Source organism: Aquarana catesbeiana, linkage group LG08, assembly GCF_042186555.1.
Source record: "Aquarana catesbeiana isolate 2022-GZ linkage group LG08, ASM4218655v1, whole genome shotgun sequence".
NCBI lineage: Eukaryota > Metazoa > Chordata > Amphibia > Anura > Ranidae > Aquarana > Aquarana catesbeiana.
This window is the reverse complement of record NC_133331.1, coordinates 68033994-68053156: the sequence shown is the minus strand read 5'-3', so window position 1 is coordinate 68053156 and position 19163 is coordinate 68033994. Positions and strand designations below refer to the sequence as shown.

Sequence of the window (19163 nt, the reverse complement as noted above, 5' to 3'; positions counted from 1 at the left end):
ATGCGGGCGCGCCTTACGTATGCGTTCGCTTCTGTACGTGAGCTCCGCAGGATGGGGCGCTTTACATTTTTTTTCTTATTTGTTTTACTTTTTATTTTTACACTGTCCTTTAAAAAAAAAAAAAAAAAAAGGGTCACTTTTATGCCTATTACAAGGAATGTAAACATCCCTTGTAATAGAAAAAAGCATGACAGGACCTCTTAAATGTGAGATCTGGGATCAAAAAGACCTCAGATCACACTTAAATGCAATAAAAATAATAATAAATTAATACATTTCTTTTTTTTTTTTTTGCAAAAAAATAAATTCCCTTTAAGACCATTGGGCGGAAGTGACGTTTGGCGTTGCTTCCGCCATCCAATGGTATGGAGCGGAGCGAGGGCCATCTTTCCCCCACTCAGCATCCAGCCTCACAGGGGGAAGGACACGATCGTCTCCGCCACTACCGACGACTCCGGTAAGACGACCGGAGCGCGGCGGGAGGGGGCCCTGTCCCGCCCCCGATAAAAGTGAACTTGTGGCGAATTTGCCGTGGAGATCACCTTTATCTGAAAGAAGACCGTCCGCCATTGAAGAGGATACCAGGGTTATGGCAGCTATCTGCTGCCATAACAACGGTATTCCACTTCAAACAGCCGATGTACAACGACGGCGGGCGGTCCGCAAGTAGTTAAAGTGATACTGAAAACAGAAGTGTTAATTGCCATAATTCATTCACATAAATCATATAGATCATGCCACTGGTTCTTATTTATTTTTTTGTAATTCTCTAAGTACCTTATTCCTGTAGTGCTGTTGTGTGGTCACATGATCTTTCCCCCTTTGGCATCTGCAGGGGAAGATCCTTAGGAGGGCTTCTATTACTACAGTGTGAGTCTGTGTCTGGCCAGCCCTGAATTATACCTCCCAACTTTTTGAGATGGGAATGAGGGACACCTATCAGCAAAAGTATGCAGACATAGGACACACCCCTTGCCACGCCCCCTTAAAGGAGAATTGTACAAAAAAAAACAAGATTGGTTAAACCCACAAGTGTTTTTTTTTTTTTTTTTACCACTACTATTCCTTTATATTGGCTTTTGGAATTTACAAATACAGCAATTTATGAATCAGATGAAAGGTTTAGCACTGGAAAACACTTTTTGATAGATAAAAAGTGCATTTTATATACATCTATATAGATCAGACTAAAATGAGGGACAAATAAGGTACATAGCTCCAAATCAGGGACATTCCCTCGAAATCAGGGACAGTTGGGAGCTATGCTGATTTGTGCTGTGCCAGTCACATGACTACAATTTTTTTTTTCAAAAGAGCTATTTAAATTAGATTATAAATATCAAATAACTGTTTTACTGCTCCCAATAAATCTTTATTGAACATCAGATGTGTATTTTGTGTGCATTAGAGCATTAAAGTGGAGTTCCACCCTTTTTTTCAAGTTCCTATGTTCTCAATGCTCACCCCCCAGTGTAAAATGTCACATTTTTTTTTTCCTAGACACCTTTTTTTTTTTATATCTCTGGGTGGCATTTCCTGTCCTGGCTGCTTAGACAATGACATCATTAGGCGATTCCCATTGACTCCTGGGATATCTGCTGAACCTATCCCAGGAGTCTTTGGGAAGCCCAACAAGGAAATCCGGAAATGTGTTGATTGACATATTGCTATAACAATGGGTTGGGAACTTCCGCCGAAGCCGTCATTACTATAGAAACCTGCAATCAACACAGTGCACCGTGCCGAGTCCTGGCTGCGCAGGCGCTAGATTGGGAGGTGCATGATGGGTCCCTAAGGGCACCAAGTCCTGGAAACAAATTATGAGCAGGCTTTAAATGCCCACAGTAGCAATGGCTGCTGCCCATACCTGGGGCACTGTGAGCAATTGAAGATTCCTAATCAACATGAATAGTTACACTTATAACAATATTCAATTTAGATTGTACCAGTAAAGAGAATAATGGGGGGACGAGGGAGGAGGGAAGAGGAGGAGGGAGGAGGAGGAAGGAGGAGGATAAGGAGGAGGAGGGAGAAATGTAATTATTTTCTTCATTTGTGTATATGCCCATATGTGTGCCTCTTCAGTCATATGGGCTGCACAGATACAAAAAAGGAGGAAATTAAGAGCTTAGAAGGGAATTGAAATTAAGCATGCTCCATAGAGGACACCAGCTGGTCTACACAATCTCAGCCTGCAGTGGGGACACAGATTAGATGGGAGGGACAGCTGAAGGCAAGATAAACCAAGTATATTTCACTCTACACAAAAGGAATGCTTTAGTGGCTTTGTAAGTGCGAACACTCTATTATGTAGCATGTAATGAGAGTTTTTCATAATTTGGGTTTCATGACACTTAAAGTGGTTGTAAAGGCAGGAAGTTTTTAAAAATATATGAAACAAAAAAAAAAAGAAGAAATTTACCAAAGGTCCATCTACATCCAGCGATGTTGCAGGAGTGTCTCAGCTGCCCCGGACTCTCCCTCTTCATTTGCTGAGATAGCAGCATGGTGCCATTGGCTCCCACTGCTGTCAGTCAGCCAATGAGGAGAGAAAAGGGGGTGGGGCCAGGCCACAGCTCCGTGTCTGAACGGACACAGGGAGCTGTGGCTTAGCTTGGGTGCCCCCATAGCAAGCTGCTTACTGTGGGGGAATGGGAATTCAACATGAGGAAGGGGCCAGGATCACAGAAGAGGGACCCGAGAAGAGGAGGAGGATCCAGGCTGCTCTGTGCAAAACCACTACACAGAGCAGGTAAGTATAACATGTTTGTTATTTAAAAAAAAAACAAAAAAAAAAAAAATAACAAACAAGACTTTACAATCTCTTTAAACTTTAACCCTCGTCTCCTGAAGTGCTTTGAACTGCTACAAGACTCCTCCAACCTACACTCACTGGCCACTTTATTAGGTACACCTTGCTAGTCCCGGTTTGGACCCCATTTTTTGCCTTCAGAACTGCCTTCATACTCCAGGACATAGATTCAACAAGGTGTTGGAGACAATCCTCAGAGATTTTGGTCCATATTGACATGATAACATTACGCAGTTGCTGCAGATTTTTTTGGCTGATGCGAATCTCCTGTTCCACCACATTCCAAAGGTGCTCTATTGGATTGAGATCTGGTGACTGTGAGGCCATTGAAGTACAGTGACCTCATTGTCTTGTTCAAGAAACCAGTGGTGAGATGATCGGAGCTTTGTAACATGGTGCATTATCCTACTGGAAGGAGCCATCAGAAGATGAGTACACTGTAGTCATAAAAGAATGGACATGGTCAGCAACAATACTCAGGTAGGCCGTGGTGTTTAAACGCTGCTCAATTGGTACTAAGGGGCCCAAAGTGTGCCAAGAAAATATCCCCCACACCATTACACCACCAGCCTTAACCATTGATACAAGACAGGATGAATCATCAGACCAGGCAACAATTTTCTAATCTTCTATTGTCCAATTTTTGTGAGCCTGTGTGACTTGTAGCCTCAGTTTCCTGTTCTTGGCTGACAGGAGTGGCTCTCAGTGTGGTCTTCTGCTGCTGTAGCCCATTTGCTTCAAGGTTAGATGTGTTGTGTGTTCAGAGATGGTATTCTGCATACCTTGGTTGTAACGAGCGGTTATTTGAGTTACTGTTGCCTTTCTATCATCTGGAACCAAGCTGCCCATTCTCCTCTGACATCAACAAGGCATTTTCCTTCACACAGCTGCCGCTCACTGGATATTTTCTCTTTCTTGGACCATTCTCTGTAAACCCTAGAGATGGTTGTGCGTGAAAATCCCAGTAGATCAGCAGTTTTTGAAATACTCAGACCAGCCCATCTGGCACCAACAACTATGCCATTTTCAAAGTCACTTAAATCCCCGTTCTTCCCCATTCTGATGCTTGCTTTGAGCTTCAGCACGTCATCTTCACCATGTCTAGATGCCTAAATGCATTGCATTGCTGCCATGTGATTGGCTGATTAGCAATTTGTGTTACCAAGCAATTGAACAGGTGTACCTAATAAAGTGGACGGTGAGTGCATATGAAATACTCTGTTCTGCTGGAGGACTCTGTTCCTTCTTCTATCTATCTCTATTCTGCTCAAATGCTCTACTCTTCTGGATGACTCTGCTCTTTCCTCTAACTCACCTCTTCTGAAATACTCTGTATTTCTAGGGCTCCTTCCTCAGTCTTTATATTAGATATGACTGCTCGTTGGCACGAACGTTTATATATTCTGAGTTAACGCTTTTCCACACAAACAGTGCCAACCGTACGTTTTTTAACGGATGAGAAACACATTAACGTTTCAGGTTATCGTCTGTTCGGCAGAAGTTTTCCAAACTTTTCCTAAGATTTTCTGGCTTAAAACGTCACAACCGATTATCGATTTATACCCATTAACTGGACGAAAAACGAACGAGCTGTCCAAATGACAGATTTTTGTACTATTTTTACATCTAGTGCAGTGGTCTCCAAACTGTGGCTGGGGGCCAGATGTAGCCCTTTGCTTGCTTTTATGTTGCCCTTGGGGCACTATTTCATCCACTGATACCAGCAATGGGGCACAATCCCCCCTCCCCAACTAACACCAGTGAAGAGGCAAAATTCCTCCCAATGGCACAAGTCCTCCTAATGATCCAAAGACACCAGCTATTGGGCTCAATGGCACCAATGACAGGGCACTATTCCTTCCACTGACACCAACGATGGGGCACAATTCCTCCCAGTTACACCAACAATTGGGCCCAATGACGCCAATGATGGGGAATGAATCCCTCCCACGGGCACCAAAGATGGGGCATTGTTTTTTTCCCACTGGCATCGGAACATTTTCTACTCCCAATGGCCACAGTCCCGCCTCCCCTAAAGTCTGAAGAACAGTAAACTGTCCCTTTGCTTAGAAAGTTTTGAGACCCCTGGGGTAGTGTATGGGCACTTTAACTCTCCTCTACTGAAATACATTGCACTACTGGAAGACTGGTGCTCCTTTCTCTATCTAATAGTACCCATACACTAGACGAAAAATCATTCAAAAATCTGTCTTTTGGACAATTCTTTTGTTTTTCATGCAGTTAATGGGCACAAATCAATCGGCTGTGACGTTTTTAAGGACAAAAAATCGGAGGGTGAAGTTTGGAAAACGTCTGCCGAACGGATGATGAATTGAGAGGTTAATGTGTTTAGATATGGTCATGTCTAAAATAAAGAGCATAACAATAGTACACACAAGAATCATACAACCATCAAGATGAGTATATACAAATTGCCTGTTTTTTTTTCTGTGAACGTTCCCTGAAAAAATGTAATTAAGAAAAATACAGACCAAAATATTGCAACAATAAAAACTATTTTTTTTCCCCGAAAATCGGTCATTACCTAATGCCAAAACAGTTTGTTCTCACGACCGTGTGTTCATTTTTCGAAAATGCGTTCAAATTACTTTTTTCGACTGGTGTATGGCTAGCATAACTCTTCACTCCTAGAATACTCTGCTGAGCTGGAGGACTCTGCTCACTCCTCTATATAACTCTCCTCTGCTGAAATAAATACTCTGCTAAGCTGGAGGACTCTGCTTGCTCCTTCCTCTATCCAACTCTCCTCCCCTAGAATACTCTGCTCTGTTGGAGGACTCTGCTCCTTCCTCTAACTCTCTTTCCTTTAGGATACTCCGCTCTGCTGGAGAACTTGGCTTCTTTCTCTTACTCTCCTTTCCAGAAATACTTTGCCTTGCTGGAGGACTCTGTTCCTTCTTTTAACTCCCCTCTTCTCAAACACTGCTCCTTTTTTGGAGGGCCCTGCTCATTCCTCTATATAATTCTCTTCTCCTGAAATAATGTGCTCTGCTGGAAACTATCGAACACTTCTCTCCTGGGGCGCTTGTCTCCTTCCTCTATATAACTCTCTCTATTCCTAAAACACTCTGCTCTGCTGGAGGATTCTGCTCCTTCCTCTATCCAACCCTCCTCCCCTAGAATACTCTGCTCTGCTGGAGGACTTGGCTCCTTTCTCTAACTCTCCTTTCCTAAAATACCCTGCCTTGCTCTCTCTATTCCTGAAACAATCTGCTCTGCTGGAGGACTCTGCCCCTTCTTTTATCTAATTCGCCTCACCTAAAATTCCCTGCTCCTACATCTATCTAACACTCTCCAAAAATTATCTGCTTTGCTGGAGGACTTGGATCCTTTCTCTAACTCTCCTCTCCGTAAATACTCTGGACTGCTGGATGACTCTGCTTCTTCTTCCACCTCCTCTCTGATATCAGACAATGAGTTACCAGATGTAATGAAATGTTGGGTGGCTCACCTTGCACTCAAACTGAATCTTCTGGTGTAGTAGTATCAGCTCCTCTGTGTCCTTCATTTTCTGAACTCCCTCATTACAGTCTCTTATCAGCTATCAGACAGAAACATGAAAGACAAACACAGAGTGGTTATAAGATGTTTAGAAGATGTTTTCAGGTAGTTATGTACAGCACCCTGCTGACCCCTTCCATGAGCCATTAACTGCCTGCAATGTATAGAAGCACAGAGACCCAGCGATGACATCACAGGATATAAAATAAAGTACGGAACGAAAACTGAAAAACTTTATTCAAAAATCTCTTTAGTATGTGGATTGGGGAGACCAGGGAAGGGAAAATATAAGCAGAATAAACTTCAGTTTTTAAGCTTCCTACCTTCTCTATTGCATTGTGGGCTTCAGTGGCTTGCAGCTCCTCATTGGAACCCGGAGCTGAACGCTTCAATATATTCTGCCGAAAGAAAGGGAAAAAATATAAGCATATATAAAACCGGCAGGCTCAAATATTGGTTTGAAATACATTACAGAAAATCGGGCATCTTGAAAGTTTACGCAGTAATATAATGTAGTTAGGGTCAGAGGCTGCTTGTCCTATGAGACAGAGGTGCACAAAGCTTTCACATATATCATAGATGAGAGAAAGAACAAAGCCACAAGTTCTCCACTCCAGAGAGGCGAGGACTTTACCCAAAGGACATTCAGGTAATCAAAACTGATCTCTACAGCAATCTAATATAATTAAGAATTTAGGAAGGAGGCCAACACACCTAATTCTTCAGGGCTGATTAATAGACTTAATACATTTCACAGAGTCCTGTAGTGTCATACATGTACTGAAAATAATTAGCTTACTATAACCATTATAGCATTACTGAGTAATAGAAATTAAATGGTCTTAAAATAATCCAAAATAAAAAACAAATAAATTGATCAATCCATAATTTAAAAAATGGGACTAGTGGATGGGTTATGGCACCACGTCCCAGCTACCAATTATTGGAAAATTTCCCTAATTGTGTCCTGATGCACAGGGGACTTTTGGAGGTGCCAAACTGTCAACTTAGCAGAGTAGTAAAAATTATGTGTTTTATTAGACATCCAAGTGAGCATCTAGATCAGCATTTCTCCACCTTTTTCACGTCAAAGAACCCTTGAAACAACTTTCAGGTCTCAGGGAAACCCTGTCCCCTGTTACTATACTCCCAGTCTACAGTACATTAGTGTGGTGGTCAGTAGGAAGAATGCTCCTTATGTTGGTGGCCATTTGGAGGAATTTCCCCCTTACAGATAGCTAAAAAGTTTAACGGTGTCATTGGTAACTTGTGAACCTGGGAAGCAGAAATTGTTCATTGCTCAAGGAATCTGTAAAAACTTCTGGAGGAACCCTGGTTAAGAAAGGCTGATTTAGATGAGGATGCAAGTACATAGCGATACCAGTAAGAGGAGGAGTTGTTGTTCAGTCATGTCCGATTCATCGTGACCTCATGGACCCTAGCACGCCAGGCTTTTCTGTCCCCCACTGCCTCCCGGAGCTTGCTTAACTTCATGTTCATTGTTTCGATGATGCCATCTATCCATCTTGTTTTCTGTAGTCCTCTTCTCCTTTCATGTTTCCCAGCATTAGGGCTTTTCCAAGGAGTCCTCTCTTCGCATTAGGTGGCCAAAAGTATTCAAGTTTCAGCTTCAGGATCTGTCCTTTCAGTGAATATTCAGGGTTAATTTCCTTCAAGATTGACTAGGTTTGCGCGTCACTATTCGTGCATGGGATAAGGCACAGAAGCTAATGAAATCTCCAGAAGGGAGTTGGTCACAGGACACCCCCCTGTGGTTTAATCCTAGATTGCCTCACTTTGGTGTAATCCCTGACCCGATTATATGGGCTAGAGTCGGTATTAAGCAACTTAAACATTTAGTGGGTGGGCAAAAATTGCTAACCTTTGACCAACTTAAAGAAAAATATTTTTCCGTTATATGCAGGTAAGACACGCTTTCTTAACCCAATTTGGCTCTGATGAGCTAGAGTTGGGTTTATCACCATTAGAGAACATGTTGGGGGCAGAAGACTTACCGAAAACGCTATCAGTAGTGTACAAGGAACTATTTGTTGAAAGACCAAAAATGCTTGCTAAATGTAGGGATACCTGGAGCGCACTTGTGACAGACTTCGGGGGGGGGAAGATTGGGATGACATGTGGGATCACCCCTTCCAGACCTTAGTATCAGCCAGAGATAGGCTCATTCAATTTAAATTATTGCACCGGGTCTACTACACCCCTGCAAGGATTGCTGGGATATATGGTGCGGGTGCAGCTGAGTGCTGGCGCTGCACGGCCGACAATGCTGATTTTTGACCATATATTCTGGCAGTGCCAATCGATACGGGAATTCTGGAAGGAGGTGACACACACTATACAGAAGGTACTTACGGTACAGGTTCCTGTAACAGTGGCAGTGTGTTTGCTGGGACTGGTGGAGGCGGTAACGCCACGTAGAGTACAAAGAACCATGATTTCACTCTCTCTTTTCTATGCACGTAAAGCTATCTTATTATGCTGGAAAAAAACAAATCCACCTACTATATCCTTCTGGAAAGAATTAACAAAGCACTCCCTTTCTATAAAGCAACATACCTAAGAAGGGGATGTCCAAAAAAATTTGAGAAAGTGTGGCAGTGCTGGCTGGATGCCAAGTTTACTTTGCATTGATTCTGAGAGGGAGTAGTAGTATTTATCCTAGTATGTTTGGTTAACACATGGGTGGGCGGTTTAAAAATCTCAATTAGCTCAATTACTAGGTATGTGATGATTGTGTAAACCACGGATTTATCGAGAATCTAATTACGTTATTGGAAGTTAGAGCATAAATATAACTCGTCTTTGTATTGTGGAAGCTGCACCGGAATAGGGTTAAGGTAGGGGGGTGGGAGAGGGTGGGGGGGGGGTGGGGGGAGGGTTTTGGTATATGTTGTATTATTATGAAAAATGAAAAATAAAAATTGTTAAAAAAAAAGATTGACTAGGTTTTTCATCCAAGGGACTTTCAAGAGTCTTCTCCAATACCATAGTTTAAAAGCATCAATTTTTCGGCGTTCAGACTTCCTTATGGTCCAACTTTCACAGCCATAGGTTACTACTGGAAATACCATAGCTTTGACTATACAGCACTTTATCGGTAGGGTGATGTCTCTGGAAGAGTAGGGGCCCATAAAGATTTTTTGGTTCTGCTATCATTGGACTATCTAGGCGTATATGTCTACTGCCACTAGAGACAAGCTATGTCAGGAGCTGATCTGCTTCTCTTCTTTTGTCAATAGTGTCCAATACACAGAATAGAACAGACAGATGACCATCTATGCTTGCAATCAATATTGGCATGCACTATGGGAACATCTAAATAGATCTACAGTATGCTCACTGACTTTGGTTCTCTGGAATGTATCTCAGGTGCTTCCACTGTCCTTATGGAGGGCACTAACTGGCTTGCTGAATCCCCTGTCTTATGGTCAGAAGGGCAACTGTGCAAAATGCTGCATACACTAAGGGGCTTATTCATATGGAGAAGGTTCACCTCAAACTACAGTATTTCATCCAATAGAATGGTCATACACAGAGGTTATATGATGGGACATAGGAGGTATAGCTGATGTTTTGTAAAATGTTGTAAAAATGTGTAAAGTTGGTGAAATTCTGCATTTTTCTATATACCAATAAAATTAAATCAGCTATACCGAAGATTACCCATCATAGAACATCTAAGTGTATGACCATTCTATTGAGGTAGATATGTATTTAGGTTATGGAGGCACCACCCCAACAGGTGAGTCAGTGAGTTCTGATTGTAGGGGTACATCCAAAAGGTATTTGTTGTCTCTCTTAGTATGGGTATGGAGAAGGTCATATGTATGATGTAAAAAGCATGCCCTTTCTTTTGCAAAATACATTTTAACTTTCTAAAAGAAGAAAAAAAAAAAAAAAAAAAAAGAATTTTACTGTCTGCCACCTCAAAAATCCCCAACACAATTGTGTATAAATTTATCAGATTTATAGTTCAAATTTTCTAGACTGATATTCCGGGATACATGTATCAATAGTAGATAGCAGATCTAATGGTAAGAAATGGTGATCAAGATTAAAAACTATATTCTGAACAATTACGTAAACGGAAAAATAAAACACATTCTTGTTCATTTTATTTAATTAAGATTCAGGATATGAATATATGTGTATTTATATATATATTTGAGGCAACCTACATCCACAGAAGATCTGTGATTAGTTTAGTAGTTTGGAACAACCTACCTACCAAGATCCTTCAAAAACTTTGTGCAAGTGTACCTAGAAGATCTAATGCTGTTTTGAAGACAAAGGGTGGTCACCCCAAATATTGATTTGATTTGGATTTCTCTTCTGTTCATTTACTTTCCATTTTGTTAATTGATAAAAATAAAAATAAACTATTAATGCTTCTATTTCTGAATGCGTTCTTAATGGGGTTGTAAACCCTCAAGTTTTCTCACCTTAATGCATTCTATACCTTCTGTAGTGCAGCAGCCCCCCAGAGCCCCCATTTTTACTTATGACAAGCAGAACGTGTAGAGATCAGTTTTCAAAAAATACTGAAAAGTTTTTTGTACCAACATCCCTAAAGATAGTAGAGCAAAAATGTTTAGAATGTGGGACTTTAGAGGTACACCCAATATATGAAAAACACTATTGATTAAAAATTATGTAAATATTTATTGAAACAATTTAAAAAAAGAGACAATGAAAAGTGAAAACAGTTTACATTCATAGTCAAAGGTGAACATCCATTACCAAATATTGACAAATGAAGGGAAAAACTGTAATCACATAGATCTAAACGTAGCCACGTGCACAAGTTTCAACATGTTTCGCCAGGAAGGCTTCATCAGGAAAATGGACAAGGATATTTGATTATTCAATAACAATACACATGATAAGATCAACCTTGGATGTATAAAGAAGAAACAAAGAATGAATAATTAAGTAGAAATAACACATAACATTTGTATTTATACATATTAATAGCTCTATAGCTTGCACAACTATGACTCCATCATCCGTCAAAAAAAAACAAAAAAAAAAACCCCACACCAATCCCAACCTTACACCCACCACCTCCATAATCCCCAAACTGACACAGACACCACCCCTACGTCAACTCCTCCATACCTCAATGTGAGTTCCGGGGAAGTCGCAGGGTCCGGGGTGTCAGGTAAGAGGAGAGGAGGGGTGGGGGAACCCTCAGAGTTCACTGCCTCTGTAGTCCAGAGAAGTTGCCAGATCACCCGTAGGGAGGGATGTGTGTTTTTGTAGTTTAAAAGGCCATTCAGGAAAGAAAAATGTTATGTGTTATTTCTATTTAATTATTCATTCTTTGTTTCTTCTTTATACATCCAAGGTTGATCTTATCATGTGTATTGTTATTGAATAATCAAATATCCTCGTCCATTTTCCTGATGAAGCCTTCCTGGCGAAACATGTTGAAACTTGTGCACGTGGCTATGTTTAGATCTATGTGATTACAGTTTTTCCCTTCATTTGTCAATATTTGGTAATGGATGTTCACCTTTGACTATGAATATAAACTGTTTTCACTTTTCATTGTCTCTTTTTTTAAATTGTTTCAATAAATATTTACATAATTTTTAATTAATAGTGTTTTTCATATATTGGGTGTACCTCTAAAGTCCCACATTCTACACATTTTTGCTCTACTCCCTTTTTACTTAGCTTAACCTGATCGTTCCAGCGACAGGGACAAGCACAGCAGATCCAGCCGCTGTTTTGGCTCCCCATTGGATAGATTGATAGCAGGAGGAGCCAGTGACATGGGAGCCTGGGCCGAGTCCTGCTGTCTGTGTCAATGAATGTAGCAGCAGGAGTCGGAAGCGTGCCCGCACGAGTGCCCTTATGGAATGCGGCTTTCCGTGGAGAAGAGGAGGAGCCAGAAGCTCTGCTAAAGGACCCCAGAAGAGGAGGATTGGGGCACAGGAGGAGGAATGTATGACATGTTACTTATTTAAAAAAACAAAAAAAACAAAAACAAACACGAACCTTTACAACCCCTTTAAAGTATAAATAAAGGCAAAACTTTTTTTGTTGTTGTTTCGGATAGAGTGGAGATGGATTAAAACACCTGTCAGTATTTATTGCTGTCTGTGCCCTGTAAAGGAGATTCACCCTCTTTACTTGTCCTATTTACCATGATCATTGAAAGTAAAAGAAAACCCCAAATTTTGGTTTGTCTCCAGAAAAGTAATAGAGGGGGAATCTTCCAATGGGAACACTAGTTCTAGGGACCTGGGGTCCCCAAAGTATTTCCTTAATTTGCAGGGATTTTCTCTCACTTCCTGTTTGGCTATGGGACAGGGAGGGAAATCTCCGCAATGGAACACAGATAGTGAAAAAAAAACAAAAAACCCAAAAAACTGACAGGGGTTATAACCCTCCCCTCTCTATCCAAAATAAAAAAAACAGTTTTGCCTATAGTTATACTTTAATTTAGGGAAGTAATTTTGAGGATCAGCCCAGGTTCACACTGAGCTGCGGGAATGAAGCCATGCGAGGTCAGCTGAACTCGCATGATTTCACTCCCGCATGTCAGTCCCGATTTCGGCCGCAATTTCAGAGACATCTGTGCAGATGTCAATGTAAATCGCAGCCGGAAATCGCAAAAAGTAGTACAGAAACTACTTTTTGAAATCGGTGCAGCGCCACAGATGCGGCATTGCACCGATTAGGACGGTGCCATTGATGGCCATTGCCGCCGATTTGACATGTCAAAACTCTCCAGTGTGAACCAGGGCTTAATTTAATTATTGAACAATTACAGTGCTCTTGGTCAATCCAAAATGGTAATAAACCTCAAACCTGAGTATTTAAATGAGAAGTCCAGCCTGAGCTTTTTAGGCTGGGCTTCTCCTCTGGGTCACAGGAGTGCAATTCATTTTGCACTCCTGTGACCCGCCAGCTGCCTTGATTGATGGCAGTCTCAGCGAGCCGCTGAGATGGCCTCTCCCCGCCCCTCCACAGCTTAGTGCTCCAATGAGCGTGGAGGAGGAGAGCAGGAGCGATGCTGACTGACAGTCAGCATCGCTCTGCTCGGGGAGGAGCAAGAACCGAGCCACCGGCGATGTTCGGTGGCTCGGTTCTCAGTGCAGAGACGGCGGGGGACAGCTGCAGCATCGGTCTGATGCTCCATCCATCGAGGTAAGTATGAATCTCAAATAAAAAAAAAAAAAAAAAACATACTTCTCTTTTAAGAACGTAAAAGAGAGGTTTTGGCTTTCATCTGTTAAAGGGAGAATAATAAACAAACAACTCAAAATTTACAAATAAACATTTCTAAATTAAAAAATAAATAAATAAATAAAATCAGTGATCAATATAGCCACCCTTCTTTTCAATAACAGTCATAAGCCTTCCATTCAGGGAGTCTGCCAGTTTTTTGATCTGTTAACGTTTAACTTTTTGTGCAGCAGCAACCACAGCCTCCAAGACAGTTCAGAGAGGTGTACTGTTTTCCTTCACCGTAAATCTCCCGTTTAAGAAGGGCCCACACGTTCTCAATAGGGTTTAGGTCAGGTGAGGAAGGGGGCCATGTCATTATTTTTTCATCTTTAAGACCTTTACTGGCTAGCCACTCAGTGTAGTACTCTGATGCATGCAATGGAGCATTGTCATGCATAATTATCCTGGTCTTCTTGAAAGATGCAGACTTTTTCCTGTACCACTGCATGAAGAAAGTGTTTTCTAAAAACTGGCAGTAGGTTTGGGAGTTGATTTTCAGTCCATCTTCAACCTGAAAAGGTCCAACTAGCTCATCTTTAATAATACCAGCCCATAGCAGTACCCAACCTCGACCTTGTTGGCATCTGAGTTAAAGTGGAGCTCTGTGCCCATTACTGATCCAGCCCATTCATCTGGTCCGTCAAGAGTTACGCTCATCGCATCAGTCCATAAAACCTTTAAAAAAAAAAATAAATCTGTCTTTGGAAATTTCTTGGCCCAATCTTGCCGTTTCAACCTATGTGTCTTGTTCAGTGGTGGTCGGGTTTCAGCCTCCCTTACTTTGGTCATGTCTCTGAGCGCTGAACACCTTGTACTTCTGGGCAATCCAGGGTAGGTTGCAATTCTGGAATATGTCAGCACTGGAGGATAATGGGTTTTCTGGTAGCTTCACATTTGATTCTTCTCAAATCTTTGGCAGTTAATATGTGTCTTTTTTTTTTTTTTTTACTTTTCAGAGTCAGTTAAATCTCTTTTTTGGTCCAATCATACACACCTTGATATAGGGTGTTAATCTCCTCGGGCCACACCCTTCCTCATTACACAAATACATATCACCTGATATGCTTAAATCCAATAAACATTCAAGTTTATATAGCTTGTAGTTGACAATATGCATAAAAATTATGATACAGTCAAAATACTCACTTGCCCAATAATTGTGCACACAGTGTATGCATGGACTATAGGCATGCACTATACGCAATGATTGAGACACTGAAACCAGAAAGAAGATAGATGCTTTGGTGGGGCCTAGATAGAGGTGGGCATTGACCTGCCACCATGTTGGAAAGGTATAGAAACATTGGTATCTGACCGGCTAGCTAAACACTAATGAAGAAGACTTTACCTGTAAGAGCAGTCTAAGGCGAGTGATCCTCTGAAAGGGGAGGATGAGAAATGACTTGAGGCTCAGTCTCTGGCACACAGGGTCACTCTCAAGCTTTGATAAAACCTGCTGGAACCGCGGGTTATTATTCCTGAAGGGAAGAAGCAAAGAATATTAAAAATAAAAAAATAAGCACATGAGTTAATAACAAATATATTTTTAGATGGCAGTAAGAGAGGGTAGCAGTGGCAAGTGCCTCATGCACAATATACCACCTCTGAGAATACATGTTTGGGTTTAAAGGGAAAGTAAAGTATTTCAGAAAGCACATATTTTAATTATTTCAGTGTCATTTTTGGTAGGACTACAGAGAGGGGTCTCGGTGGCTCAGTGCTATCACCTTGCTTATTGCCTAAAAGGTCTGTGTTATGAGAAAAGTATGGGGGCGGCCAATACTGGCCTCTTCTTTGAGAGTGATAATTCACTGGATGTCATGCTGATACTTCGGCTTCAATCCTTTTTGAGCTCCTGACCTACATAGCTAATCATTTATATTGTCCACGTCACTCAACCTCGGAGTATGAGAACATCCTGTGGGATAGAAGAATTGTGGGGGGAGGCTTTGTATTGAAGGTAGGTGCTGCAAAAAAAAAAAAAAAAAACCTCTAGGGGGACATAAGGTTGGCATGCTTGTGCCCCAACTGGCAACAATTTCTTTAAAAAAGGAATGGCCAAAATCAAGGAGGAGTTTTCCCATTTTCAGACAGAATGTGGTAAAGGCACCCACTCCTTACACACCACTGGTTAGCTATTTTATCTGCGCTGCCAAACAGGTAAAATGAGGCCAAGCCAAGCTTTGCTTAAGAAGGGGATTTTCGTATACAGTAATACAGTAACTGGAGCTGCTATATATTTTGGATCTACTGATTATTTTTTGCCATGTGCAATGCATTGTGGCCTTTGCTTATGTATTTTTTCTCAATATATGCTCAGCTGAAAATGTTTAGGTTAGTGACAGGTTTACTTTGAGTCGTTACTATAGACTTAGAGGAGCAGGACATTTCACAAACCGGGGTCTTCTTCTACACAGGTCAATCTACTCTATTCACTTTCCCTCCGAGCCATCTTAGAATGCATGCATCTTAGAAGAAACCTTAGGCCCCAAGTACAACAAATGTGACCATTATAACCTGAGTGGAGGTCACCCTTACATCAGCCTTTGGAAGGTTCTGTCCTGGTATGTCTGGTTAGTTACGTAGGGCAGGTAGACTTTGCGGAAGTTTGGCTCATGACCGATGACCACTTCGCACACTTGAAAGTTGTACATGTTTAAATCAAATTCTTCTTCCAGGTCAAACAAGAAGCTGAAGGGAGGATATTAATATCAAAGTTCAATACATACTCTATACTTAGTCATATACTTATAATGAAATTCCTACTATGCATGTATGGTACAACTGCTAGACAATTGTGTCCAACGACACAACTACATAATGATTGTTACATCAGGGTGTGTAGGGTAATGTGCTGAGATAAACCTGGCACTGCTGGAGTTTTCTTAATGGCCAACCCAACATGACCACATGAGTTCTACTCTCCCAATCCCTAATACTGTCCATAGATTAACAATCATTGCTGGATCAAGAGCTAATACCGCCATATAAACAAATGAAATGTTTAAGTTAGCGCAGTGCCGGGACAAGGTCATCAAGAGCCCAGGGTGAACATACCAAACTGCACCCCCCCCCCCCCCCAAGATGTCTGAAAATTATGTGTCAGCAAAAATTCCCCTCCAAAAAATTGAACATGAATCCGCATGCTTACCCCCTAAGCATAAATTCCCCTCCTCACAGGATAAATCCACCCACCTGCTGAAGTCCTGCCTCCCAGCACAAATGTTTGCCCACCAACACAAATGCCCCCCCCGCCTAAAAAAAAAAAAAAAAAGAGAAAAATCACCCTTCCTAGAGCAAATCTTCTACCCCTCAAATGTTCCCTCCGAGTACATATCCCCCAGCACAAATTCCCCCCAAGTCCCCCTTCTAGCACAAATACTCTCTCCCCACCCCACCCCAAAAAAAAAAAAAAATCCCTTCCTAGCACAAATACTCCCCAATCATTCTTACTAGCACAACCCCCCCCCCCCCCCATTACCATATCACCTCTTCTAGCACAAATCCTCTTCTCCCATCCCCCATCTCCTAACACAAATCCCCTTAAAGCACCACCCCCAGCACTTCCACCCAAATTTGCCTTCCTAGAACAATTCTCATCCCCTGTCGCCCCCCAAATTCCCCCTCCTAACACAAATCCCCTCCCCCCAATATCCTCACAGAGGCCCCCCCCCCTCATCACATGGGGCCACAGTGCCCATGGCACTTGTCCCTCCTGCCCACCCCTTGTCCCAGCCCTGAGTCAGCGCTACAGATGGAAGAACCCTCAATGCGAAGGTCCAAGTAGAGGCCCAGAAAGAGCTCCTCTTCTCTCTTGTAGAACAAAGAACAAGCAACCACATGGAACCAAAATACCACTTTGGCCCTGCTGTTCACTTCAAGTCAGAGGAAACCAAACTGGAACAAAAACTAAAAATTAAGGCACACTGGCCTAGTGCAGTACTGCAATACCTTTTATTACTATAAAAAAACTAAATAAATTCCAATGTACTCAAAAAGATACAGGGTAAAACGCATGTAACAGAATCCCATCCAATCATTGATACTGTGGCACGTCTATCCAGAAAAGTGTGGCTTACGTGCTTCAAGGGCTGTTCCCCCTTCATCAGAGCTCTGATGACAGTAATGACAGTAATGCCACTCCTACTTTAAGGTAGGCATATATCTGGCAGTTAGAAAATTTTGGATAGAGCAAGGGAGGGTTATAACCCCTGTCAGATTTCTTTTCGCCATCTGTGTACCACTGCGGATTTTCCTTCACTTCCTGTCCCATAGCCAAACAGGAAGTGAGAGGAAATCTTTGCAAATTAAGGGAAATCCTTGGGGACCCCCAGGTCACCAGAACTAATGCCCCCATTGGAAGATTTCCCCTCTATTACTTTTCTGGGGGCAACCTAACATTTGCGGTTTTCTTTTACTTTCACCTTTAATTATAATGGTAAACAGGACAAATGGAGAGGGTGAATTTCCCTAATAATGGACCCTCAATGCCTATGCAAATGATACAATGGACAGTTACACTGCTGTTCACATTACCAAAACATGAAGCGTGAGCGTCGCTTCAAATTGAAGCCTCATGTCGAGTCAGTAAAGAAGGCAGATCACCATTCTGACAGGAGGGAAGGGATGGGATTTGTGTCTCTGCAAAGCAAGGAATAAATTCCATCTCTTCCCCTAGTAAAAGCATCTCACACAGTATAGTAAAACACCGGTTAGGCACACAGTTAACCCTTTGATCGCCTCCAATGTTAACCCCTTCCCAGCCAGTGTCATTAGTACATTGACAATGCATATATTTTTAGCACTGATCTCTGTATTAGTGTCACTGGTCCCCAAAAAGTGTTAAGTGCCAGTTAGTGTCAGCATGTCCGTCGCAATATCGCTGCCCCGCTATAGGTCGCTGATCGCCGCCATTACTAGCAAAATAAAAATAAATAAAATATCCCATAGTGTGTATACACTATAACTTTTGCGCAAACCAATCAATATACGCTTATTGGGATTTTTTTTTTTTTTTTGACCAAAGACATGTAGCAGAATACATTTTGGCCTATATTAATGAAGAAATTCGATTTTTTCAATGTTTTAATTGGATATGTTTTATAGCAGAAAGTAAATAATTAATTTTTTTCAAAATTGTCGGTCTTTATTTTGTTTATAGTGCAAAAAATTAAAAAAACGCAGAGGTGATCAAATACCACCTAAAGAAAGCTCTATTTGTGGGGGAAAAAAAAAGAGACCTACATTTTATTTATGTACGGTTTTGCATGACCATGCAAATTGCCAGTTAAAGTAACGCAGTGCCGTATCGCAAAAAATGGCCTGGTCATGAGGGGGGGGGTGTTAGATCTTCCGGAGGTCAAGTTGTTAAAGATCCGCTAAGGGCAAACGTCACTTTTGAATCCCCTTCAGATCACTCGGATGGCTTTGTTTCAGAAACTCTATTAGGATGTATAAAGAGGAGATTAAACCAGGTTCTTGTTGTGCATTGTCATGTGATATGTAAGGCTGGCATTCTGTGACTACTTAAAAATGCAAATAATATACTGCTAAACTAGGTCACATGTGA

At 41.6% G+C, this 19163-nt stretch overlaps 1 protein-coding gene across 5 annotated transcripts in view; it reads right to left on the bottom strand.

Annotated features, from left to right (window-relative positions):
* The window catches only part of LOC141105801 (uncharacterized), a 77164-nt gene that overhangs the window by 18340 nt on the left and 39661 nt on the right, over positions 1-19163 (bottom strand). For all 5 annotated transcript variants that reach the window (XM_073595932.1, XM_073595936.1, XM_073595935.1 and 2 more), the window contains 4 exons: positions 16133-16285; positions 14943-15072; positions 6658-6732; positions 6285-6374 (listed from right to left, as the gene is read on the bottom strand). In XM_073595932.1, the coding sequence (XP_073452033.1) occupies positions 6285-6374; positions 6658-6732; positions 14943-15072; positions 16133-16285 (448 nt within the window). The remainder of the gene's footprint in view (positions 1-6284; positions 6375-6657; positions 6733-14942; positions 15073-16132; positions 16286-19163) is intronic.